This window comes from Zea mays, chromosome 9 (genome assembly GCF_902167145.1).
Source record: "Zea mays cultivar B73 chromosome 9, Zm-B73-REFERENCE-NAM-5.0, whole genome shotgun sequence".
Lineage (NCBI taxonomy): Eukaryota > Viridiplantae > Streptophyta > Magnoliopsida > Poales > Poaceae > Zea > Zea mays.
In genome coordinates this window covers 152,287,978-152,309,791 of record NC_050104.1, presented here as the reverse complement: position 1 = coordinate 152,309,791, position 21,814 = coordinate 152,287,978, and the positions used below count along the sequence as shown (strand labels likewise).

Here is a 21,814-nt window from a genome sequence, read left to right as displayed (position 1 = left end):
AGACAGACGAAGAAGTTGAGAAGCGTATAAAGGATATGAAGAAGGATTTTGAAGCTCGATACGCCACCTACATAGGACATGCAATGCTTCAATTTCAAGACAGGGAAGCCATAATGGCCCCGTACAACTTTAAGTAAGTGTGATTTTGCATAAATAAAATTAATAATTTCAATACACATGCATCACAAATTTGATTCGTACAGGGACCACTGGATATGCTTCCTCATTTATCCTAAGGTTGGAAAGGTGCTGGTGCTCGACTCCTTGAACTTCGACCCTTCGACATATGCAACATTCCTCAGCATCTTAGAGCTGTAAGCCTTTTCTATGCATGCATACTTTTATCGATTAAAATTTGAGAATAACATGGTGATTCTATTTGAGATCACAGGGCTTATAGATTCTATAAGATGAGAGGTGGAAAGTACGACCTGTCGAAAAAACTTGTGCCACTAGACATCCATCATCACTGGCCGGTAAGTACGTGATTTTATGAATACATATCATACACAATTTTGCAACTAAATAACCAATCTCCCGTTATGTAGTGCCACAAGCAACCACAAGGATCGGTCCTATGTGGATTCTATGCGTGCGAGTTCATGAGAGTGAACGGACGATACATCACGAACCCTGACAAGGTATTATTAGTAATAGTCAAGTATGTATTTATGTCATTAAAGATGCAAATGTGTTATTATTGAGTATAAATAGATGATGTTTATAAAATTCCTTTACAGCAATTTCAACGAGGAAACCCGGAGAACTTGACCGAAGTTGCATTGTATGGCATAGTCGAGGACCTCTGCACATTCATATTGAAAGAGGTCATTCCCGCAGAAGGAAAATATCACGATGCTTCCGGAACATTAGCTTTGCCAGAGTTTAGAATACTAACAGAAATTAGTAGATTATCTCTTAGCCGAGATAGTTATTAGAGCTTAGGTGAAAACTTATGATGTATAGAATGCATGAAGCATATATGGTTGTAAACAGAATACTTTGATGTATATAAATGTATGATAGAATTTAATTTCATGTTGCTTTCAATATCAATATAGATCTATATATATATATGTTTGTGTGTGTGTAAATAAATATATATATAATTCAGTATTGTTTGAAATTTTGAAAAAAGGCGGGAAAACTTCCACTGGCGGCTAAATAAAGAAAACCGCCAGTGAAAAGTGCATTTCCACTGGCGGTTTGCTTTATAAAACCGCCAGTAGAAATGCATTTTCACTGGCGGTTTTCTTTATTCAGCCGCCAGTGAAAATGCACTTTTCACTGGCGGTTCCAAAATAACCGCCAGTGGAAATGCTGATTTCCACTGACCCCTAGCATTGGCGGTACTGAAAAACGCCAGTGTAAATAGGTTTAGAACCGCCACTATAGAGCTTCTGTGTACTAGTGCGTTACCCTCAAGTTTGCGTCTGTCGCCTCCTCACGGAGGAGGCGTCAGTCCAGCTCCCACTCATGATCTATGAACCCTTCGGGCCACAGTACACCCATGACCTACGAACCTCTCGAATTGTGACACATTTATGGCTTGCGCACCCTCGGCCTGCGATGCACTCATGACCTATCGGACTAGGCCCGAGTGCACATATCGTTGGCAACACGACGAGCCGCGCCGAGCCCAGACTCTGAAAGCCAGGGGGCGGCATAGCCTAAATGATGGCGCTTGGGCCCCACGCTGCTCGCACCATCCAGCATAAAGAATACGAGACAGCTAACCATCCGCCATAAAGAATACGAGACAATTAGGCGACCCGAGACCCACGAGCACGTGTGGCTTCACCCCATGGTAAAACGATTGGTTTGTTGCTGCCTTGTGACTCCTTCACAAGAAAGCCACCGCTGACCGACTCCTTCATTGGCCTATAAAAGGAAGAGGTTAGTCCTCGAACCACGGAATCCCCGAACGGATAGACGGACGCACGCATAAGGACGAGTCAACAAATAGGAGGAGGACGCACCGACGAGGACCTAGAGCCCGGAGCCTCGCCGCCAAGCCAGGACTTAGCTAGGACTCCACTCTATAATTCTCAGCTCCAGCTCCACCACGATAAGAGACTTGGGAGCCTCTCCTCCCTATCTCGCCTGCTTATAACCTCGACTACGAGCTTAGCGCGAGCCACCGATGACTGGAAGTTGGGACGTTCAGTCCGCCGTCTGGAGTCCGAAACACGAACAATAAATTTACTTGTCGGAGCGAGGTTCGAAACACCGACATGACTCTAGTTCTTGTGTTCAGTTTTGTTAAATTAATTGTAGGTTATTCAGACATTCTCTAGCCATATAGATCCTTTAGCCGGTCACGCCTCCTACATTGAGAACGGGGTCGAGGGTGGAGATCCGCCATCCATCGAATGAGTGGATCATCACATAGTAGATCTAGGCCATCACAAGGGTGCCTTCCACCTCTTTAGGGTGTTTGACATGGGCCTTACCTTGTTTTAGTATGGACAGGCATTATTTGTCCTAATGGACTACCTTCCACCATTTTCGGAACTGGTTCCAACCTGAGTGCCTGGAGCCTGAGTTCTAGCGTTCCTTTGCCATCCACCAACGCACCCTCACACATGGGTGGATCCACATGGGGTAAATGGAGCCACAACGCCCTTAATTTTTAATACCTATTATACCTAGTATTCATTAATGTTAAGTGTAGAAAAAATATAAAAGTTTTGGATGGATCAAATCAGTTCTGTGTTAGGCCTCTTAGTTAGATCGATCCAGTCCTCATGACTATTGTCCTCATTCTCGGTCTAGTCCTTGCATTTATCCGTTTGATCCAATTATTCCCGATGCCACTTGAACCAATCCGCACGATGGCTGATTCCCGATGCCCCACCCTGCATGTCATCGTTGCGACGGTAGTCCGCTTAGGAGATCCGATCTTGCTCATCGCGACGATGCGACCAATGCTGACGCCCAACAATCTTAGCGTACCAGTGAGCACTGGCTCTCTACCGGAGAGCCTGCTGGACCCTCCTCTTTCTAGTGTCCCCACCCTTCGAAAAGATCGACATTCGATAAGGTACGTTTGATTTCGATTCAATCAGCAAGAACTTAACGGTATATTCGATCAGTAAGATCGACACTATAAAATTTAAGGAACGAATCAGATTACCACCGGACTCTATTTCTATTCATATTTAAACTACATTTTTAAAGGCTGAAATAAATTGTGAAGAAGCATTAAGATCGTGATCCATTACCACCCCTAAGTCCATTTGCTTCTTTTGTTCATATAGTTTTTTCAACTTGTATCATATGTTGATATGAAACTTGAATTTTATGCAATATTAGTTTTTTTCGAGCTTGTTCGATTTTGTCATACAATCTTCTTGTTTCTCATGAATTTCATGTTCTGTGTCTGCCACTACCCTAACATGAGCGCTGAGGACGATGGTTGGACTTTGATGAGTCGACATTGCTGTTCTTTTCTTCATTCGAGCCTTCCACTCATCAGTGAGTACAACTTGCCACTGACTATGGCAGGCGATGGATCGCCCTCATCCTCAGCGGCTTTTAGTTGCCCCCGGTCAGGCGGTCAGTCGGTCACCTTTTCCGCATTAAACATCGACTTTAGTGCTGGAAATATGGGCTGTGTTTTTTGGGCCAACACAAGCACGCTCAAAAAGCAGGGGCCTCAAGCACGACCCCATCACGAAATAATATAGGTTGGACTAACACGGTCTAAATGCGGGTCTGGACTGGCCTCAAATTTTGGTCCATCGAGCCCCCGATACGGCCCACACAGATGGGTCAGGTTTGGCCCGGCACGACCCAATGAAATCTATATTGTTTAATTTCTTTGGTTTAATAAGTTATATACTTTATATTATTGTGATATTTGGACTTTGTGTAGTCAAATGATGGTAGCATTATTTAATATATCTTTAATTTAGTAAGATATGGACTTCACGTGGTTGTTATATTTTGATTTTAGGTGGTCACATATATGGGCCGGACTTAGATCGGCACAGTCAGCATGATTTAGAGCCGGGCTAGGTGTTGCACATGGTGTTTACAACCATCGTATCCTTCAGGGCATCAATGCCGCTGCGCTCAATGGCGTCGCAGAGTCCATATGCCTACTGCCTACATCTCTTCACCTTCATGAGAAGAGCGTAGTCGGTCGGCGTCAGCGTGGGGTAGTCTGCCTACATCTCTTCACCGTCAGTGCGACCACCATTTTGGCGAGATGAGGAGCTCGGCGAGGTGGAACATGCCCGAGGCATTGTCTCTGCCTCCCAGAGCACGATAATAATGGTCCCGGGAACTTATTGCTCTGATGCCAAATGCTGTTGTTCTTGGCCATCTCGAACGCCGATGATGAACGGAGCCTGCATGAAGTTCACACACGTGAGGTGTTGTGGACACTGGACAGAGTGTGCTGTAATTTCGGCAACTTTTCTCGTATGCATTAGCTGAACATTTAAAGGAAACAAAGAGCTAAGGGCTAGTTTGAGAACTACATTTTCCCAAAGAATTCTTATTTTCCAAGGGAAAATAAACTAATTTCCATTGGAAATCAAACTAGCCCTAAACGTGGCACTAGTTGCCTTTCCTCCTACATGCGTGGCATGACGCCTTACATGAACGCTCGGTCTAAACAAACTGGCCGGGCTTATTCATCAGCTAGAAACCCGGTAAAGACAGGCATACACGACATCCTCTCATTTTCACAGGTAGCTGCAGATGAACACAAGTCATCACAGGTCTCTTTCTGCCATTTTACTTAAACAACACTCGTAGATAAACATTGCGCTCCCTTCTTCTTTCTGACATTCACATACTAAGTATAACCAACCAGATTTCACAGGCTACGAACGCGACGCCATTAGCAGAGCTTTCATCGGCAGGCACAGGCCGCAATCTTCTCAACCGGAAAAGGAGCTGCCCCATAGGTTAATTACGCTAGAGAATGGCCAGGCCAACAGCCATTACCTCCCCCTAACAACCACGACAAGAGAGGCTGATGTGAAGCAAGACCTGGCAACGAAAGCCGAGCTACCATGGTCCATGAACGAATCATTTCATTTCGCGCGTATTTTTTAGTATAGCAAACAATACAGCACTAATGCAGCTGGCAATGGTGCTGGTCTTAGATACAAGTAAGGCATCACCAAATGTTGCTTTCCAAGAATAAAAGAGTACAGTGACATGTGCTATAGAATAGAATCATCAAAGCCCGTGAGAAAGAGGCCAAAAAAAAAAGATAAAGAAGAGAAGAAAAAGAGAAAAAGCATACATGCACAAGTTGCTGATGTGAAGCAAGAGCAATATCGATCCATGCAAAGAACTAAGCAATTTTCATTCACTGAGATTGACACAGTACGTGTGGTGGTGGATCAGGGGAGGAGCTACTGCTACGGCGGTTATAGAGATGGCTCGTCGCCTTCGGCGCTGTCGGCCACCTGCCGGTCGCCGAGGCTGGAGCGGCGGATCTCGTCGATCCGCGTGGCCACCTCGGACATGGCGGGCCTCCTGTCGGGGTGCTGCGCGGAGCAGTCGATGGCGAGCTGGAGGAGCTGCACCATCTCCTCCTCGACGTTTTGGTACCTGAGGAGCTCCTGGTCGAACACCTCGGCGGTCCACTCCTCCCGCACGACGGACTGCACCCAGCGCGGCAGGTCGAGCCCCTCCTCGTTGACGACGGCGTGCGTGGGCGCCTTCCCCGTGAGCAGCTCCAGCAGGAGGACGCCGAAGCTGTAGACGTCGGCCTTCTGCGAGACGCGGCGGATGTCGGTGACCTCCGGTGCGCGGTAGCCGGACACCCTGGTGGGCGAGAAGGAGGGGCCGACGAGCGTGGGGAGGCCGTGGTCCGACACGCGCGCCTCGTAGTTCTTGGTGAGAAGGACGTTGGAGGACTTGATGTTGCCGTGCGACGCCGTGGGCCCCGTGGAGTGGATGTGCGCCACGCCGCGAGCCGCCGCCAGCGCGATCGCCGACCGCGTCTCCCAGTCCAGCGGCGTCCGGCCGGAGGCGCGGTTCCCTGCGTCACACCAAGAGGAAGAAACATAACATAACCACGAGATCGGCACCACGCCACAGGAATGTCAGCTGCTCGATAAAATTCACGGTCGATGCCAATTACTCCGGCGCGTACAGATTGCTTCGGTTACACGTCTCACGCACCCGGTGCCATCTGGCCGGCGGTCCGGACTTTTTGAATGCTTCTTTAAAATCCCGTACCGTACGTACATACGCGAGGCTAATAATTGGCGCGGGAAGAGAGAGGAAGGAATCCCGAGGAAGAGGAACAGTGGCGCCAACTAATGTCACATGGATCAGCGAAACTACCCTAGCCGGCCCGGCCTGCAACTCCGGACACCGGCTCACATGCGCAACTTGCCCTGGGACTTTGCCTCCACGAATCTACTACCGGTTCAGTGCTCAGCATTTAGAAAGTAGAAACTATAGAGAGATGTTCAAAGGACCAAGCAAGGCAGGGGTGGGTGGGTGGAGGAGCTGGCCTCGAAACGGCGGTCTCCAGGACCAGTCATGGTTGTCACGTCTGGCCTTAAACTCGACTATCTGGGCTAGCTGCCAATGCCGCTATAACCAATTGCTAGCAAACAGTTGGTTCGTTCGCAGCGACACAGCAACTACGCCGCGCCATGGCTGCACTGGCATGACGGAAAACACGCAATACCCCCGGGGGGCGGGGCGGGGCTCGGTTGCAAGGGGAGTAGGGGACCGGATGCAACGTGGGGCAGGCAGAAGATTAGGTTCCAGCGAATTGATTGAGGGCCGCCACCAATCCGGATGGAGGGATTTTTCTCCCTCTTCACCTGTCACAGAATATTGCCAGGCTGTGTATGGCGAAACGATCGTCCTCGCCCAACCCGCCCACCGACAGTACGGGGGTAACGACCTCGTCAGGAAGAAACGGTAAAAATGGTGGAAGGCGGGAAATTTTACCGTGCAGCAGGGCGGAGAGGCTGCCCATGGACATGTAGTCGTAGACGAGGAGCTTCTCGTCCTTGCTGAAGTAGTAGGCGCGGAGGGGCACCACCAGCTCGTGCTGCACGGCGCCGATGGCCGCGATGCGCTCCCGGAACTCCGGCTCCGGGAGGTCCACGTCCTTGAGCCGCTTCACCGCCACGGCGGACCCGTTCTCCATCACCGCCTTGTACGCCGTCCCGAACGCGCCCTTGCCAAGCACCTCCGCCGAGGCGCGCAGCAGGTCCTCCAGGTCGAACGGCGGGGCCGCCGCCATGGGGCCGAAGAAGATGAGCTTCTTGGACCCGGTCGACCCGCCGGTCTTTGCTGCCGCCGTAGCCACAGCGGCGGCAGCGGCGGCGGTAGGAACTGCGACGGCCGCCGCAACGCCGTTGTGGCCGCCTGCTGAGCCGTTCTGTCCCTTTGGCTCGACATCCATCGGCCCCATGCCGAGTTCCCGCCCCTTCTCCGCCGCCGCCGCCGCCGACCGTGGCGCGCTGGACCTCTTCCGGCAGAGGAAGAAAAGCAGGGCGAGCAAGAGCAGCACGCCGAACACAGAGCCGATGGCAATGCCAGCGATGGCGCCGCCGGAGAGCTTCTTCTTCTTGCCGCCACCGACGTCGCCTGCACCGCCCGCGCCTGGCTGCGACTCCGGCGCTCCGGCCGGCGTGGGCGCGGACTCGCCGGGGCACAGGCCGAGTGGACCGCCGCAGAGGCCCGTGTTGCCTAAGAATGAGTCTTTGGGCATCTTCCGGAGCGTGTTGGGGATGGACCCGTTGAGCTGGTTGTACGACACGTTGAACTGCTCCAATGCAGGCAGCTGCAGCTTGGGGATCTCGCCGGTGAAGCTGTTCCCGTCGAGGTACAGCGTTCCGAGGCGGATCAGCTTGTTGAAGTCTTGCGAGATCTTGCCGCTGAACTTGTTCCCCGCGATGTCCAGCCTCACGAGGTTCTTGAGCTCGAACAGCGATGCCGGGACCTCGCCGGAGAAGCTGTTGTGCTGGAAGTAGATGGCCCTGAGCTCGGACAGGCGGGAGAGGTCGTCCGGAATGGGCCCCGTGAGCGCGTTGTACCGGAGGGAGAGCGTGCGGAGCGCCGACAGGTTGCCGAGCACGCCCGAAGGGAGGTTGCCCATGAGCCCGGCGCCGGGGAGGCGGAGCTCGACGACGCGGCCGCTCTCGCAGGTGACGCCCTGCCACTGGCACGTGGGCGTGCTGCTGTTCCACGATGGCAGCGCGGAGCGGCCGACCGCCGAGCGTAGCGCCTGCAGCGCCTGCGCGTCGGTGTTGAGGTCATCGGCAGAAAGGGCCGGCAGGGCGGCGGCGAAGACGAAGAGCACCAGGACGGACAAGCCCGCTGCCGGCGCCGGCATTGCGGCAATCGCCGGCGTGGACTTGGGGTGAGCGGGTGTTTAGGTGAGAGAGCCTTAGCTCAGAGGAAGCACTATCATGGAGGGGGATGCTTGTGGGGAGAGTACTAGAAGCAGTAGAAATAGAGTGAGCACGGATTTATGCGTTATAATGGAAGGTTTGGGAGCTGGAGGAGCTGATTAAAGGTGGGATTCGGAGAGCTCATTGGCTTAACGCCTGGCCTGATTGCTTTAATGATAGCCGCTGCAGGTGGCTCTTACTGGAGCTTGGTTGGAGGATTTTCGCTTTCCATCCAATGCTACTGGGAGAAAAGGGCAACATGGCAGTTGTTCTGTTTTTAAGTCTGTATGTGGGACCGGCTGGACAGGAGCAAGGGCAATTAGTATAAATTTCCTCATGATTTCAGTTATGAAAAAAAACAATGGTTATGGTAGATAAGTTGAGCGGCCACCGAGACATTCGAATTTCTTCTGATCCTTTGCCCTGCTACTCCTCATGTTGATTTGTCAGTCTATATAGCGTTTGCTAGAATGCATTTGACAGTAAGAAATTCCCTATGTAAATATTCTTCAGGTTTTGTTTAGGTGTCAAATATTCTTCACTTTAATCTATATATGTTGGAGGAGTTTAATGTAAAAATTTAATCTTAAATCTATCAAAACAATTTAACACACGATGGATGCATATACACATACACGGAGGTAATTTGTCATGCTGCGCTCCAGCGTGGCATCGTAGGCGAGTTCGAACCACATACATGAGTATCATTTTTAAAGCTTACAGCGTAAGGTTTCTCATAGGACAACTCCAAAGTCCTAAAACATATTACTTCCGTTTTTTTTTCTGTCGCGTTTTAGTTAAAAATAAACTAGAGCAAGATAAATATTTAAAAACAGATGTTATATTAAATAATTTAATTATAATAAATAGAGGATCCAAGTAGGATCAATGATTAGAGACATCCTGTATATAAGGAACTATCTTTTAGGATGGTATTTTAGGATGGTATAGTAAAATATAATAGAAAATACATGTAACAGAAGAAATGTAGTGATAATTAAAGATAGCCTAACAACATTTCCAATAATACCTTAAAATAGTAGCTCTATCTTAAAATATCCCAATTCATAAAAAACAACTCAAATAGTGTTCGATTTTTAAAAAAATGGCAAAAAAATGTAAGGCACTCCATAAAGTGACTCAAATATTTCGCACCCAGACTAGTGTCATATCATTATTTTCTATATCATTTTCAATATTTTCTTTAATTCACTCACAAAAAATACATGATTTAGGACTTAACTATAGAAACACAATTTATTTTTAGTGTCGCTTTGAATGATATAGTATTTGATTTTTTAGCATTATTTAGATTCACTATGTTGGAGATGCTCTAAGGTGTATAGGAACCAGGCTAACAAGATCCTAAACTAGTCATATCGAGATCGGCTAGGGTAGTTGCAGCACAACACAGGAATCTGTTATAAATGAATACGACACAAAGGGGATCAATCACAGAGAAGACACAGATTTAACGTGGAAAAACCCTCTAAAGCGAAGGGAAAAACCACGGGCGCCGGCCAACAACTTCTCATTTTTTTCAGGTGGTTACAGATCGCAGGAGATTTACAATTGAGATGATTATCTCCTGCGGCTTACAAAGATATTTATAGAGGTGAAACCCTAAAACGAGTAGGGAAACGATCCGTACCCCCCCCCCCCGCACCCCAGGCGTCCCTGGGCCGCGGGAAGGCCAGTTGGCATCGCTGCGCTCTGGCCCAAACCTCCCGGCGACGAGCCTCCGATTCGCTCACCAACTTGGTCGCAATCTTCAGAATTTAGATCACAAACTCAACAGAATCGACCTTGGCAAGGCTGAGCTCCATCCCCCGGCAAGATCCTCTGCCGTAAAATCCGTGAATGTTACGGTAGAAGGCGGTTAGCGTGTGGGTCTACCGTAACCTGGCCCACGCGTCAGCCGTAGGACATTACGGTAGAGGAGCTGTGTCCTCTGTCCTCCCCCTCTCCTCTCAAGACTTCAATGTATTTTTCATGATCATTGATATCTAGATTAAAGCCAAGTGAACCACCAGCTCGTTACTTTATAGGGTGTTTGGTTGAAGGAATAAGCTAGTTTATTATTTTCTCACTCTTAATTTTTTTTGATTGGTTTGTGGAATGAAATGAGTTAATCCATCACTAACTCATTTTTCATAGTTAGTTAGTATAACATGAGGAACACGGTCATCACACCAAGTTTAAGAAATATATTCATGATGCACTATCTCATTTTAGATAGAGTGATTTCTCAAACCAAACGACCTTTTAGCTCTGGGTCAAATTTAGTCCTCAACAACCATCTTCGTTTCTGTGGCTTTTGCAAGAAGATCACAACTGTCTGCCCTGAGATTGGACCTGTGTGCTGTGTTTGCTGATCAACCAGACCCATGCCCTATGTCAGTCCCTGGCTGGCTGGCTGCGCGGCATTGCTCACCTAATGTTGACCTTCACCTCCGTTAATGGAATTAGGCGAGGGAAAAGGTTCCATTATTTGCTTTCCTTGCTGCTGCTGCTGCCTGCTGTGTACCACCAACACACCTAATTCCTCTCGCTGCTTTCATTCCATGGCTCCGTTAGTCACCTGCTGCTAGACTATCACAGTATCACTAGGCAGGAGTACAAGGGATGTGACCTGGACACATGACCTCTGTGAAACTCTTGTTCGCTTCCAATGATGGGCGTAGTAGAGTATTCGGTCGGTTTCACTATAATTTCGATTAGAATATATATCGCTACAGGTCAAGGAGTAGGGTGGAAGTGATCTGGCTAGCATAAGTATTTTATTGTTGTCAGCTTAATAATGCTTGCAAATTGCAGCTAGTCGTTGGATTGGGTGGGTTCTGTTTCCTTTCTTTTAGCATGGATGTCTTGAACAGGAGGAGCGCGATTTCGGACGCATGAATCATACTTTATGATGGCGGATGGGAGTACAGCTAGAAGAAAAAACCTATGCCTGTGAATACGAGTTGACATGAGACCGTTGCAATGCATGCCTGCTCGCAAGTGCTTCTGCTTCGAACTACAGGTAAGCTAGAAACACTTGTGCTCCCAACCAGGTTGCATCAAAAACGATTCTGGCCAAGTGTTAAGCCATTTCTCCTAAACAAATGCTGAACAAATTTAAAGTTAGAGACTGCATTTTCGACCATTAAAACTGTATTCTTTTTAGGACAGAAAAACACCATCGGATCCATGTGGCCCGGACACTTCTTTCGTAAGGCTAGCTCCAGCAAGAAACCCTAAAGGGTTCTGTACCCTAAATATAGAGGATCAAATGGTCATCTACGCCCTCCAGCAGCGTCCTCTAAACGGTCCTCTAAATTTAGAGGACGCTGCTGGATTCTCTATGTATAGAGTTTCTCTAAACGGTCCTCTATCCATTTGAATACTTTAAATAACCGGTTTAGCAAAACTAAAATATGTACAATACATTTGAGAGTACGGCAAATACGTATGTACAAAAAATAAAAATAAAAAATGTCTCTAATATAGATATTTGAGTATAGAGGACGTGATTTAGAGGACGTTGTTGGAGAGGAAAGAGATATAGAGGATGGAATCTTTTAGAGAAGACTGTAAAGGACGGATATAGAGGATGGATATAGAGGACGTTGCTGGAGACAGCCTAACGTTGACTGTGACGGTGGTAGTGGCTGTCAGTGTCAGCCCAGTACTGGATCTTTGTCCCACTGACCGAAGTGTGCTTGTCAGACCGATAAACGTCGTCAAAGTACAGGCATCTGTCCGCGTTACTTGATCCATCAGTGAAGGAAAGGAGTGCATCGCCTAATACCGAAAGCGAAGCATGTCCAGACTCCAAGAACTAGCGATCGTGTAGTGATTTGAACTCGAGGTTACCACTCACAACAACAACAACCAAAACCAATCGGTCCCGTATCACCCCCTTCCATGATCAGCAGAGACATTATTCGATGACTCAGCTCTGACAGATACCACGTTCGCTATTAATCCTGAATGATAAGAGTAATGTATAAATAACAAAGCGGTGGTCCGGGGAGAAATAACGTAGTAGACTTTTGAGACAGAATGCTGATTATTAGACCTAATTTTTTTAAAACCGAAATCTGCGCGCTAGTTTACTTCCCAAGTACCCGTAATGAACTACCTGCCAGACCCGTGTCTGTGTCTGTCACCCGTGTGCTGCTCCACAGTGTCACTGCAGCATCAGTGTGTGTGCCCGCGCGTGTGCCTCCGAGCTGAGTGAGAAGCCAGTGCAGTGCAGTAGCGAGGTAATTAGCATGTCGTTTTCTTCTACCCCAGCAGCGGATCGACATCGCCCACGGTTTACCTGCGCTCCGGCAGAGGCCAAGCCGGGGCTGCAGCTTTGTCTCCTTGTCCTTGGACGAGACCAAATCGACCGGAGGCTTGCAGACAACGCAAAGCGAGCAGGTTTCTTTTTCTCTGGGCACGGGTCGAGCAAAGCGAAGCAGATACTGCGTGTTTTTTTTTTCCCTCCTTTGTGGAAAGAAGAGAAAGCTAGACGCAACGAAAGGGCATGAGCCAGAAAGGGACCGTTAGCTAAGACTTACTAATCATATGGTAATCAGGGTTTACTTCAGCCTAGCGCGAAAGCAACAGTAGGCAGGTGAAAATTGGAGGCCGTTCTTTCGTCAGATAGAAGAGCGCTGCTGTCAGTGTACAAGCTAGTTGAAAGTTTGAGACTAGTTCTTTCTAATCTGTCCGCACGGATTTTATGTGAGGGGTTTGCTATTTGATTCCAGAGGTCAGAGGCTTAGGGCCTGTTTAGAAAACTCTATTTCTTCAAACCATAGTTTATAATACTACAATTTATTATATGTCATTACATAACTGTGATATATTTTACATGAGTCCAATTCAACACCTATTTAAAGACACGGTATTTCAGTTATAGTGTAGGAGAAGCTGCAGCTTCGTGAAACGGTGAAAGCAAACGGATTTGGTCTAGACTAAGTTTTTTTTAATACTAAAAGATATTGTTACAACCATGGTTTAAGATACAGAGTTTTTAGATGTGTTACTAAATACCTTTTGTTCTAAAATACCATTATATACTTAAATACTACGGTATTGTCTTAGTACTAGGAGTACTTCACTTTTCTAGGCTATGCCCTAGACCGGAGCGGGGTCAGGCTCCATGTTCTTTGCTTGAATCCAGGTTGAAGAACACTGGAAGCCCACAAGCTCCCTTGCTTTGAAGCAAGTTAGCGTAGATTTATCTGTGCTTCTTCACTTACCTCCTCTCTAAGAGAAGAGAACCGAAGTAAAGCAAAATGATCGCTCTTGCTGTTTCTTTTCGGTTGATATTGACCGTCCCCCGTCGAGGTCGGTCTGCTTGCACCTTCCTTCAGAAAGTCCTACATCACCAGTGGACAACACTCTGAAAATAAACAGTGCATCACAAGATGAACACAGAACGACGGAAGCTTCAGTGAAGCGGAGCTTCAAGTTCGCGCGCCTGTGCCAGCACAAGGGCATGATGGTGCTGGTGAGCCTGCGCCGGTGTGCCCATGATGGTTGATGTGATGTTTGTCGGGACCTGACGTCACGACGCTGATGATAATCGTAGAGTCAAGGTTGTGCGGTTGGCGGTTGCGACGCGAGCGCCAGGTCACAGAAGCAGACCCAACATCCGGCCCACGTATTTGTGGCTTCAAGTTACTTGGGCTGTCCTCGTCCATTTAGTCCACAAAAAGCATCGTCTCGCACGGCCCGCCATTTCTCTGTTTCCCTTTACACCCCGTGGTTTAGATCCTCGACTCGAAATTAAATTCCATTCTGTTAATAGCAACTAGAACATGAGGCGCCCGTATACAAAGCTGAACAATAGTTATAAGGACACTAAAGAAAGGTTTATGTATGTGAATCACATGGTAACAGGAGTAGTGATGATTGTTCTTTACTTTACCAAGATCGTCATCCACAGCCTTGGACTTCTCTAGAGGCAACCTAAGCCACAACTTTAAAGAGGCAGATGAAAAAAAATATCATTCAGATCAGATATAAGCATATCTAAAACAGGATAAACTGAGGAAACGAGTGAGACATGGAAGGCAATACATTCATATTTGTCAGGTCTTGCAAAATTTGTTTCACAACTCTAGCAAGATACTCGATAGGGAGGGACTACCTCTGTGCAAACATGGGGTTGTTTGCACAAGTAGCAGACCATCTTATGGTAATTCCCATTAAAAAGAGCGTGAAAACATAGGTAGACCAGTAATCAACAAAGTGAGGAATGACTGTAAGGAGGATCCATGAGAAAGGGATGCCCATGAAAGTACTAAACTAATCACATATGATGCGAGCAGAATCTGGATAGGACCTAGACAAGTGATCTGTTATCACGCCACCATAAATGGTCAACTGGCACACATAAGAAAAAGATATTTAGTGCAGGAATACCAGTAAAAGAAACCTCTGTGTGACATGTGTAGGCCATATAATACATAGTTTCTTTTCTACCTTTTCGCCTATATCAGATGAATAGAAAGGAAGAGCAAGTCAGTTGTAGTAAGTATGTCAAACATCATCTCTTTTAGAAGAGTACAGATATTTAGATACATATTTCTTCAAGTAACTTGAATAAGACACTTCGATCCACGTTCTAAAACTTAGTAGACAAAAATACATCAATATAGGTCAAAGCATCAATATCTAAAGAGAAAGAAGAATATAGTATCTAAAGTCATTAAGTAACCATACCAGTCCATTTAACATGTGTTTAGAAATTAGGATTTCCTTTGCACAAGAATTGATCAACATGTACATTGGTCACCCGTAGCAATTAAAACTTCACCTAGAGACAAATTGTAGAATGTGATTTATTTATATGTAGAGTAGAGCTATAAATTTCTCGTTGGATACTTCATCCGTCCTAAAATAGGTGTATATCTTGCACTTCGAGTCGACGGATTCTATATTTGATTAAGTATATGAAAAAACATTAATATATATGATATCGAATAGACATCATTAGGTGAGTCACATTGTGTGTAGTAAAGATATTTTAAGATAGAAATATTAATACTATTTTTCTAAAAATCTAGTCAAAGTTGAGAATGTCTGGCTTCTCAAAATGTGAGGTCTAAGATGTGCACCTATTGTAGGATGGAGGGAGTAACTATATAGGGTACATAAAACAAACAAACAAACAACGTAGATATACCATTTTAAATCGAAACACAAGTAAAAACAAACACCTCGAATGACGAATCCCATTTCTTAGTAAATTAGTTGGTGGATGCCAGTCAAAATCATGTCTTAGTAGATTCCATCTAACTCACCAGCACAACTCAAACAAAAATGTAATGGACAATAAGGTTATTCCAAAATTCTAATTCTAGAGTCTGATCACCTTCGTATGGGTAGTTCCGATAGCAACGAAATTCTCCTTGGTGGCGGCCTCACCGGCCTCATCGTCTGGTGTCTTGCATGGCAGCATGCTGAATGTCCAGCCTTTAGGGATACATGTCCTCTGAGTCATCCCCTGAAACACTGTCAGCAGTAGGAAGATGAACCTCAGAAGCATCAACTCTGCATCACACAGAGACAAAGAGGTAAGGTTTGTGCCATAAACATATGTATCTTATCTGGAATCATAGAGAAAAGGAAAGGAAGACTGAGGGTGTGTTAGGATTATTGCATACCTGAAAAAAGTTACGTCTTGTTGCTGTCAACATTTTTAAATAGCCAACTGCTCTTTCATTTTGGTTCAATTGTACGAAGGACAACCAGTGCCCGGTGTTCTTGATAGTCAAGACTTAGGACATACAAGTTTTATCCTCGTAAAACTGATTTTACCTTATATTTTTTGCCATCCTTTTTTATCTATATTATATCATTATCTATGATTTAGTTATCTTGAAGCGAAAAAATAAAGATTTGGAAATGGAGGCACCTTCTTTGACCTTGAGCAGCTCCTCGAAGAGCAGCTTCTGGTTCTTCCTCTGCGTCTGCAGGACACATCACATCATCAAAGCGCTCCTCGAAGGAGACCCCTTATCTTGAAGCGAAAATATAAAGATCGGGAAATGGAGGCACCTTCTTTGACCTTGAGCAGTTCCTCGAAGAGCGGCTTCTGGTTCTTCCTCTCGAGCGCCTGCAGGACACATCATCGAAGCGCTCCTCAAAGACGACCTCACCGGAAGCGAGGAACAACAGCGACAAGAGGGCGAGGAGGCAGTAGAGCACACCGCCGCGCTGGGGCGTGGAGCCCGCAGTGGCCATGCGCCCGCATGTGCTCAAGGTCCCAAGCAATGGGGATGTCGCGCGCCGCCGCGGCCTCGGGATCTGCATGCTCGTGGGGACGGGCGCCACCGTCGTCGTCTCGCGCTCTGGCTCCGTCCACGGAGGAGGCTATGCGGCCGTCTTTCGTGGCCGGTATGAGATCCTATCCATCTCGGCCGCCGCCGCCATCCCCTGTTCCCTAGAGCGTTCCACGCAGATGGAGAAGGAAACCCTTGATGCAGGTGGGAAGAGATCGCGGACATCAAGGTAGGTGGATGGAGTCAGCGTCTAGAACCTTTCAGCTGTGGAGGGAACAGTAGCACTGTAGCAGTAGCATACTACTCGGCTGGGTTGTTGACTGTTGAGGAGGCCAGAACTTTTCGGCACACCAAGTTTTTTAATATAAGAATTCATGAGAGGACACGCATGCCAAAAAGTTTGACCAGCTGAACAATTCGCTTCAGTGGTCGCTTTCCACGCGTCGGGGCCGGTGTGGGGAAAGTCACGCGAAACGCGGAGAGCGTTCCAAAACCCAACGTCTTTTAATACTTTAGATTTAGACAGAAGATCACTCACCATGGGGCACTAGCAAGACGCACTGATAGTAACAGTATACGTGGCATACAAATTACATGAAACTGAAGTAAAACTCTTGTGCAGGTTGAACTAAAGTGAAAATTCTATATCCATCATAATTTGTTTTATCAGCTTTTGACAACTATATTATTTCATACAAAATATATGTGCCCGTGAGCAAAGCACGGGCCAATATCTAACTAGTAAAGGCGGTGTGCGCCTCATCCACAATAGATAAGAAGAAGGGTTGCAGAGCAGCAGCACATAGGTAGAAACACAACATCATATATATTTGTTTGGGTGCCTCGGTGGTCAGTGGTCACGAGACAGACGGGATATCTAAGGTAGTGTTTGGTTGAAGAGCCAAGTAGAACGGAACCGTTCTGTCCCAGTTTTGTTGTTGTTTGGTTACAAAGTAACTAGAACGGAATGACTCCAATTAGGGAATATTCTCCTCAGATCCGGAACCATTCCGCTCCAAAAAATCAATGGGACGGAGCCGCTCCGTTCCAATCCCGCTCTCACAGTCACGCTCCGTTCCGTTCACTCTGCAACCAAACAAAAAACAGAACCGCTCCGTTCCAGATTACCAAACACAGAACAGAGCGGCTCCGTTCCTAGAATCAGGGATGGAACGGCTCCGTTCTACTTGGCTCCTCAACCAAACAGTGCATAAGTGACTCCTTCGCATCAGGCTGGCACGCACCGATAGATTGGACTGGAACCAGGAATAATGTGATCGCCAACAAAACGGCAATGATTTTTTTATATAAATTATGCAACAGTATTACATTATTTCCTATATATGAAAGCAACTCCAAAACGGCGACGCGGACGGTGTCCACGTCGACCCTTAAATTTTTGACCGTCGGATTGCACCTCAATGTTATGCCTCCCTCCACCTGATAGCTTTCTTGTCGTTGTCCGCGATGTTTCCAGTAGGTGCTCGCCCCCTTCCCGCCGCTAGCTTTCCTACCGTCGACCATAAGCAGACGCAACAGATGCTTGCCACCACCTCCCGTCGTCGTCCCACCCCCCAAACCGGTAGGTGGTTCATCCCCCCTCCCTTCCCCCAGATGACGCTGCCCCCTCGGCCCCTCACGCTACCGATCGCCGCCACCCCTGCCCTGTAGACTGTAGCGTCACGGTGGCGGTCCCCTCCCCCTTGCCCTGTAGCGTCACGTTGCTGGCTCACCCAGAAGCTCTAGGCTGAAGCCGGGTCCATGGGCTGGCCTAGAACATCCGGATACAGCTCCTAGGAAGGCACACACAGTTAATTAGGTACGCCTAGGACATTGTTTTGATTTGCATTTCTGTCGGTTCTACAAATCCTTTTCTGTGGCATGTACCTCAATTGGCGTTTGGAAAACAACCTGTTAGTACAATGGCTTATATGGGCAATGTACACTATTTGATACAATGCAAATGTGTTGTTAACACATGTACTTATTTAGTCTTCACACATTATCATATATATATAGTTAATTTGAGCCACTAAACTAGAGAATATTGTTGGCAAGAATTACTTTCTGGACCAATCTGCCAAAGAAGCCTATAGATCCTATGTTTTGGCATAGGGCTCTCACACTATGAAAGACATTTTTAATGTCCATCAACTTGATTTGCAGGTAAATGTTTTGCAAAGTTTTCATTAGTTGCACAACTGATATTACCTAAAATTCAGCTTACTGCCAAACTAGCGGATAACACAAATATTATTGTTTGTCCTATTAGTGCAACATAAATGTTGATATTTTATACATTCTGTTCAGCATCAGTTTATGGGAAATATCATGGGATAATCACATATGGGTTTCATATACATATATTATGTCTTGCATCAATGTCGGGAGAAGAATGAGCTAATTGGTCGCCATCACTCTGTTTAAGACAACTTACTGAACTCTGTTTCCACATGGACGTCTTGGCACTTCTTTTGTAGAAAGTAGCTTGCACATACCGTGATGCAATAGTAGTATTCTTCAATTCACATGTTTTAAGGCTGTTTAAAATTGAGAAACAATCTATGTCAGATGTGTCAACAGAGATACAGTTATACTTTGCCTAGAAGTATTCTAGAATCAAATTTAGGTTTGGTTGTCGCTTCTCTACCTAGAAGTATTCTAGAATGAAATTTTACAACGCGCGGGCGCGCGCCATCCACTAGTAAGATTTACCATTGGAAACATATATACGGGCTCCCCAACGCCAAGGCATATATACGGGCTCCCCAACGCCAAGGTGTCCAGCTCAGCCCACCAGCAAAAAAAAGTTATATGACACTGACAGATTGTTCGGTTCGGATTAAAACCAGCCGTTTAAACTGATGTTGCTGTAATTTATAGAGATAAAATATTATAGAAATAGTAGAATTTTGTATGCCGTGAAACGTGGACCTCCATGGCCTGTCGGGCCGATTGGACATAGCGGTCCATTCTGAGCGGTTGTTTCGCGCGGCAGGATTACACTTTACATTCCGCGCACGAAGAAAAAACAACGAAGTCTTCGAGGCCCCTGACACGTGGCCTGCAGACGGTCACGGCGTCACGCACTTCGCGGAAAGTTGGGCATACCTAGAGGGCCACGCCGTGCACAAATGCACAAAACGAAACCTGGCCGTCCGTCTCTCATCCGACGCCCGTCGCAAATATGCAGATGAGCCCTCCCGTAGCTCCTGCACCTTACCAAGTCTGTTTTGTGAAAAACCCTTGTGTCCTCATTCTTTCTTCCTAATCGCAGCAGGCACGAAGCATGAGACACACCTCCACGCCGCCGACCTCAACCACACATACTGGACTCCAATAGTTTACAATCACCTGCAAGAAACCTGGACAGCTAACAAAATTGATGCTGGAGCAACGAACAATTGTGCTCGAAAATCATTTTTCAGACCGAGGGAGGCTTCAGTCTCGTTGTGACAAGCAGCAGCATCAGAACATTACGCCGAACAGCTTCACCCGGACCTGAGGCAGCTACCGTGGCCACCATCAGATCCATGTCGACCATGCACGAGGACGAGGCAGCTAGCGACGGTGTCCGTGCCGAGGAGCTGCGTGCCGTGGACGTGGAACTGGAGCTTGGAAGACTGAAGCTTGACATGGAATTGGAGCTTGGCAGACCTCGGACTCGCTAGAACTCAAGCGCGACAGCGCAGATCCGGCTGCATAGCCGTCGCCAAGGGATGCAGGAGGCCGTGTGGCGTCGCATCTTCACTTCGATTTGGGGAATGAAGTAGCCCGGGGAGAAAGAATGACGCCGCATGGGTATTTTCACAAAATAGACTCGGCGAGCTACGGGGGCTGCGGGAGGGTTCAACTGCATATTTGTGACGGCCGTTGGATGGGAGACGGTTGCGTATTTGTGCACGATGTGGTCCTTGTGCACGGCCGCACGGCACGGGATACGATCCCGAAATCCCGGTCGGAGTCCGAGAACATTGCCTCAATATAAAGGCAGAGATCAACAAAGAGATCAACAGTCGCCCTATCAATGTCTCAGTTCGCGTTTACCCTACGTCTTACCGTATCACCGAGCGCGAGGACAATAACGACGGCGCCCCCGTGTCCGCGTGTCCAGGAGCTGTTTGGCGACTAGCATCATCCACGGAATATGGTCGACAGCATGGTTATGATCATCATAGACCAGACGTACTCTGCCTTGCTTGAGATCTACGGTCCTGAGGCACCGCCTTCTAGCGACGGGCACATCCAGATCCAGGTCAGCCAGCCCGTGGACCCCGCCGACCCTGAGTCGCCGATGCTCAGCGTCAACGCCAGCCCCACACACTGCTGCATTAGCCTGACCGACACCTTCTACGGCGGCGGCGGGGGCCAAGATCAAACGAATGCCACCTCGGCGGAGCAGAGCAGCAACTTGCAGTACCGCCTCGCTCGCTCGAGCATCACCGCCTCGCGGGGCACGCTTCACCTAGCACGAGTCGACGGCGGGGGACGGGGGGACTACTGGGCGTGCGCGGATGTTCGGCCGGACGTCGCCAACAAGGGCATCCTCGGGGTGCTGGAGACGATCAATGCACGCCTCGACGCGGCGATCCAGTTGGAGGTCACGCTGCTCAGTATGGCGAAGGAAAGTGGCTACTGGAGCCCTAAGGTCAAGGAGATCGCCGAGGTGCACGTGGCGTTAGTGAAGATGAGAGCGGCGACCGACATCGACGCGATCATGCGCCACCGTCGGTGCCTCCAGAATCGCCGCCTCCTCATCCAAGAGTACATCACTTGCCGACCGGATGCGGATCAGGTGTGCGACGCAGAGGCGGCGCTGGCCAAGAGCTTAGGCACACTCCACGTAGGGCGGAAGCGCGCCTGCCGTGTCCAAGAGACGATGGGCGGCCGACTGCCGGAATCGGACGATGCGGAGGTGCTGACGAAGAGGTTGAAGGCCCTGCACATAGCACATGGTTATTCGACTTCGTAGCGGCTACTTGAGAGGAAAGACTGTTGCAAGAGTCCTTTGTTCGTAAGCTCATCGGATTGCTCTTTCACAAGATTACAGCTATTGTACCATGTAGCGACTAAGTACATTAATTATTGTTTTTTATTCTAATCCTAGAGTAGATTTCATTATTGTTGCATTGCCGATATGTCTGAGGTCTTGAGATGTTT

The 21,814-nt window shown here is 47.7% G+C and overlaps 1 protein-coding gene across 1 annotated transcript; it reads right to left on the bottom strand.

Annotated features, from left to right (window-relative positions):
* Positions 1 to 5,035: 5,035 nt before the first annotated feature.
* LOC100285980 (uncharacterized) lies at positions 5,036 to 8,471 on the bottom strand. Its single transcript, NM_001158869.2, has 2 exons — positions 6,937 to 8,471; positions 5,036 to 6,007 (listed from the first exon to the last, which is right to left on the bottom strand). Exons 1-2 carry the CDS (start codon positions 8,327 to 8,329, stop codon positions 5,391 to 5,393), a joined length of 2,010 nt encoding a protein of 669 aa, NP_001152341.2. The 5' UTR covers positions 8,330 to 8,471; the 3' UTR covers positions 5,036 to 5,390.
* Positions 8,472 to 21,814: the final 13,343 nt, after the last annotated feature.

What these genes read in the sequence shown, in the direction of transcription:
- LOC100285980 (NM_001158869.2), bottom strand. Translation starts at nt 8,329, where the DNA reads ATGCCGGCGCCGGCAGCGGGCTTGTCCGTCCTGGTGCTCTTCGTCTTC. An exon ending in CCTCTCCGCCCTGCTGCACG is followed by an intron (nt 6,008 to 6,936) that starts GTAAAATTTCCC and finishes GGTGTGACGCAG; the next exon opens with GGAACCGCGCCTCCGGCCGG.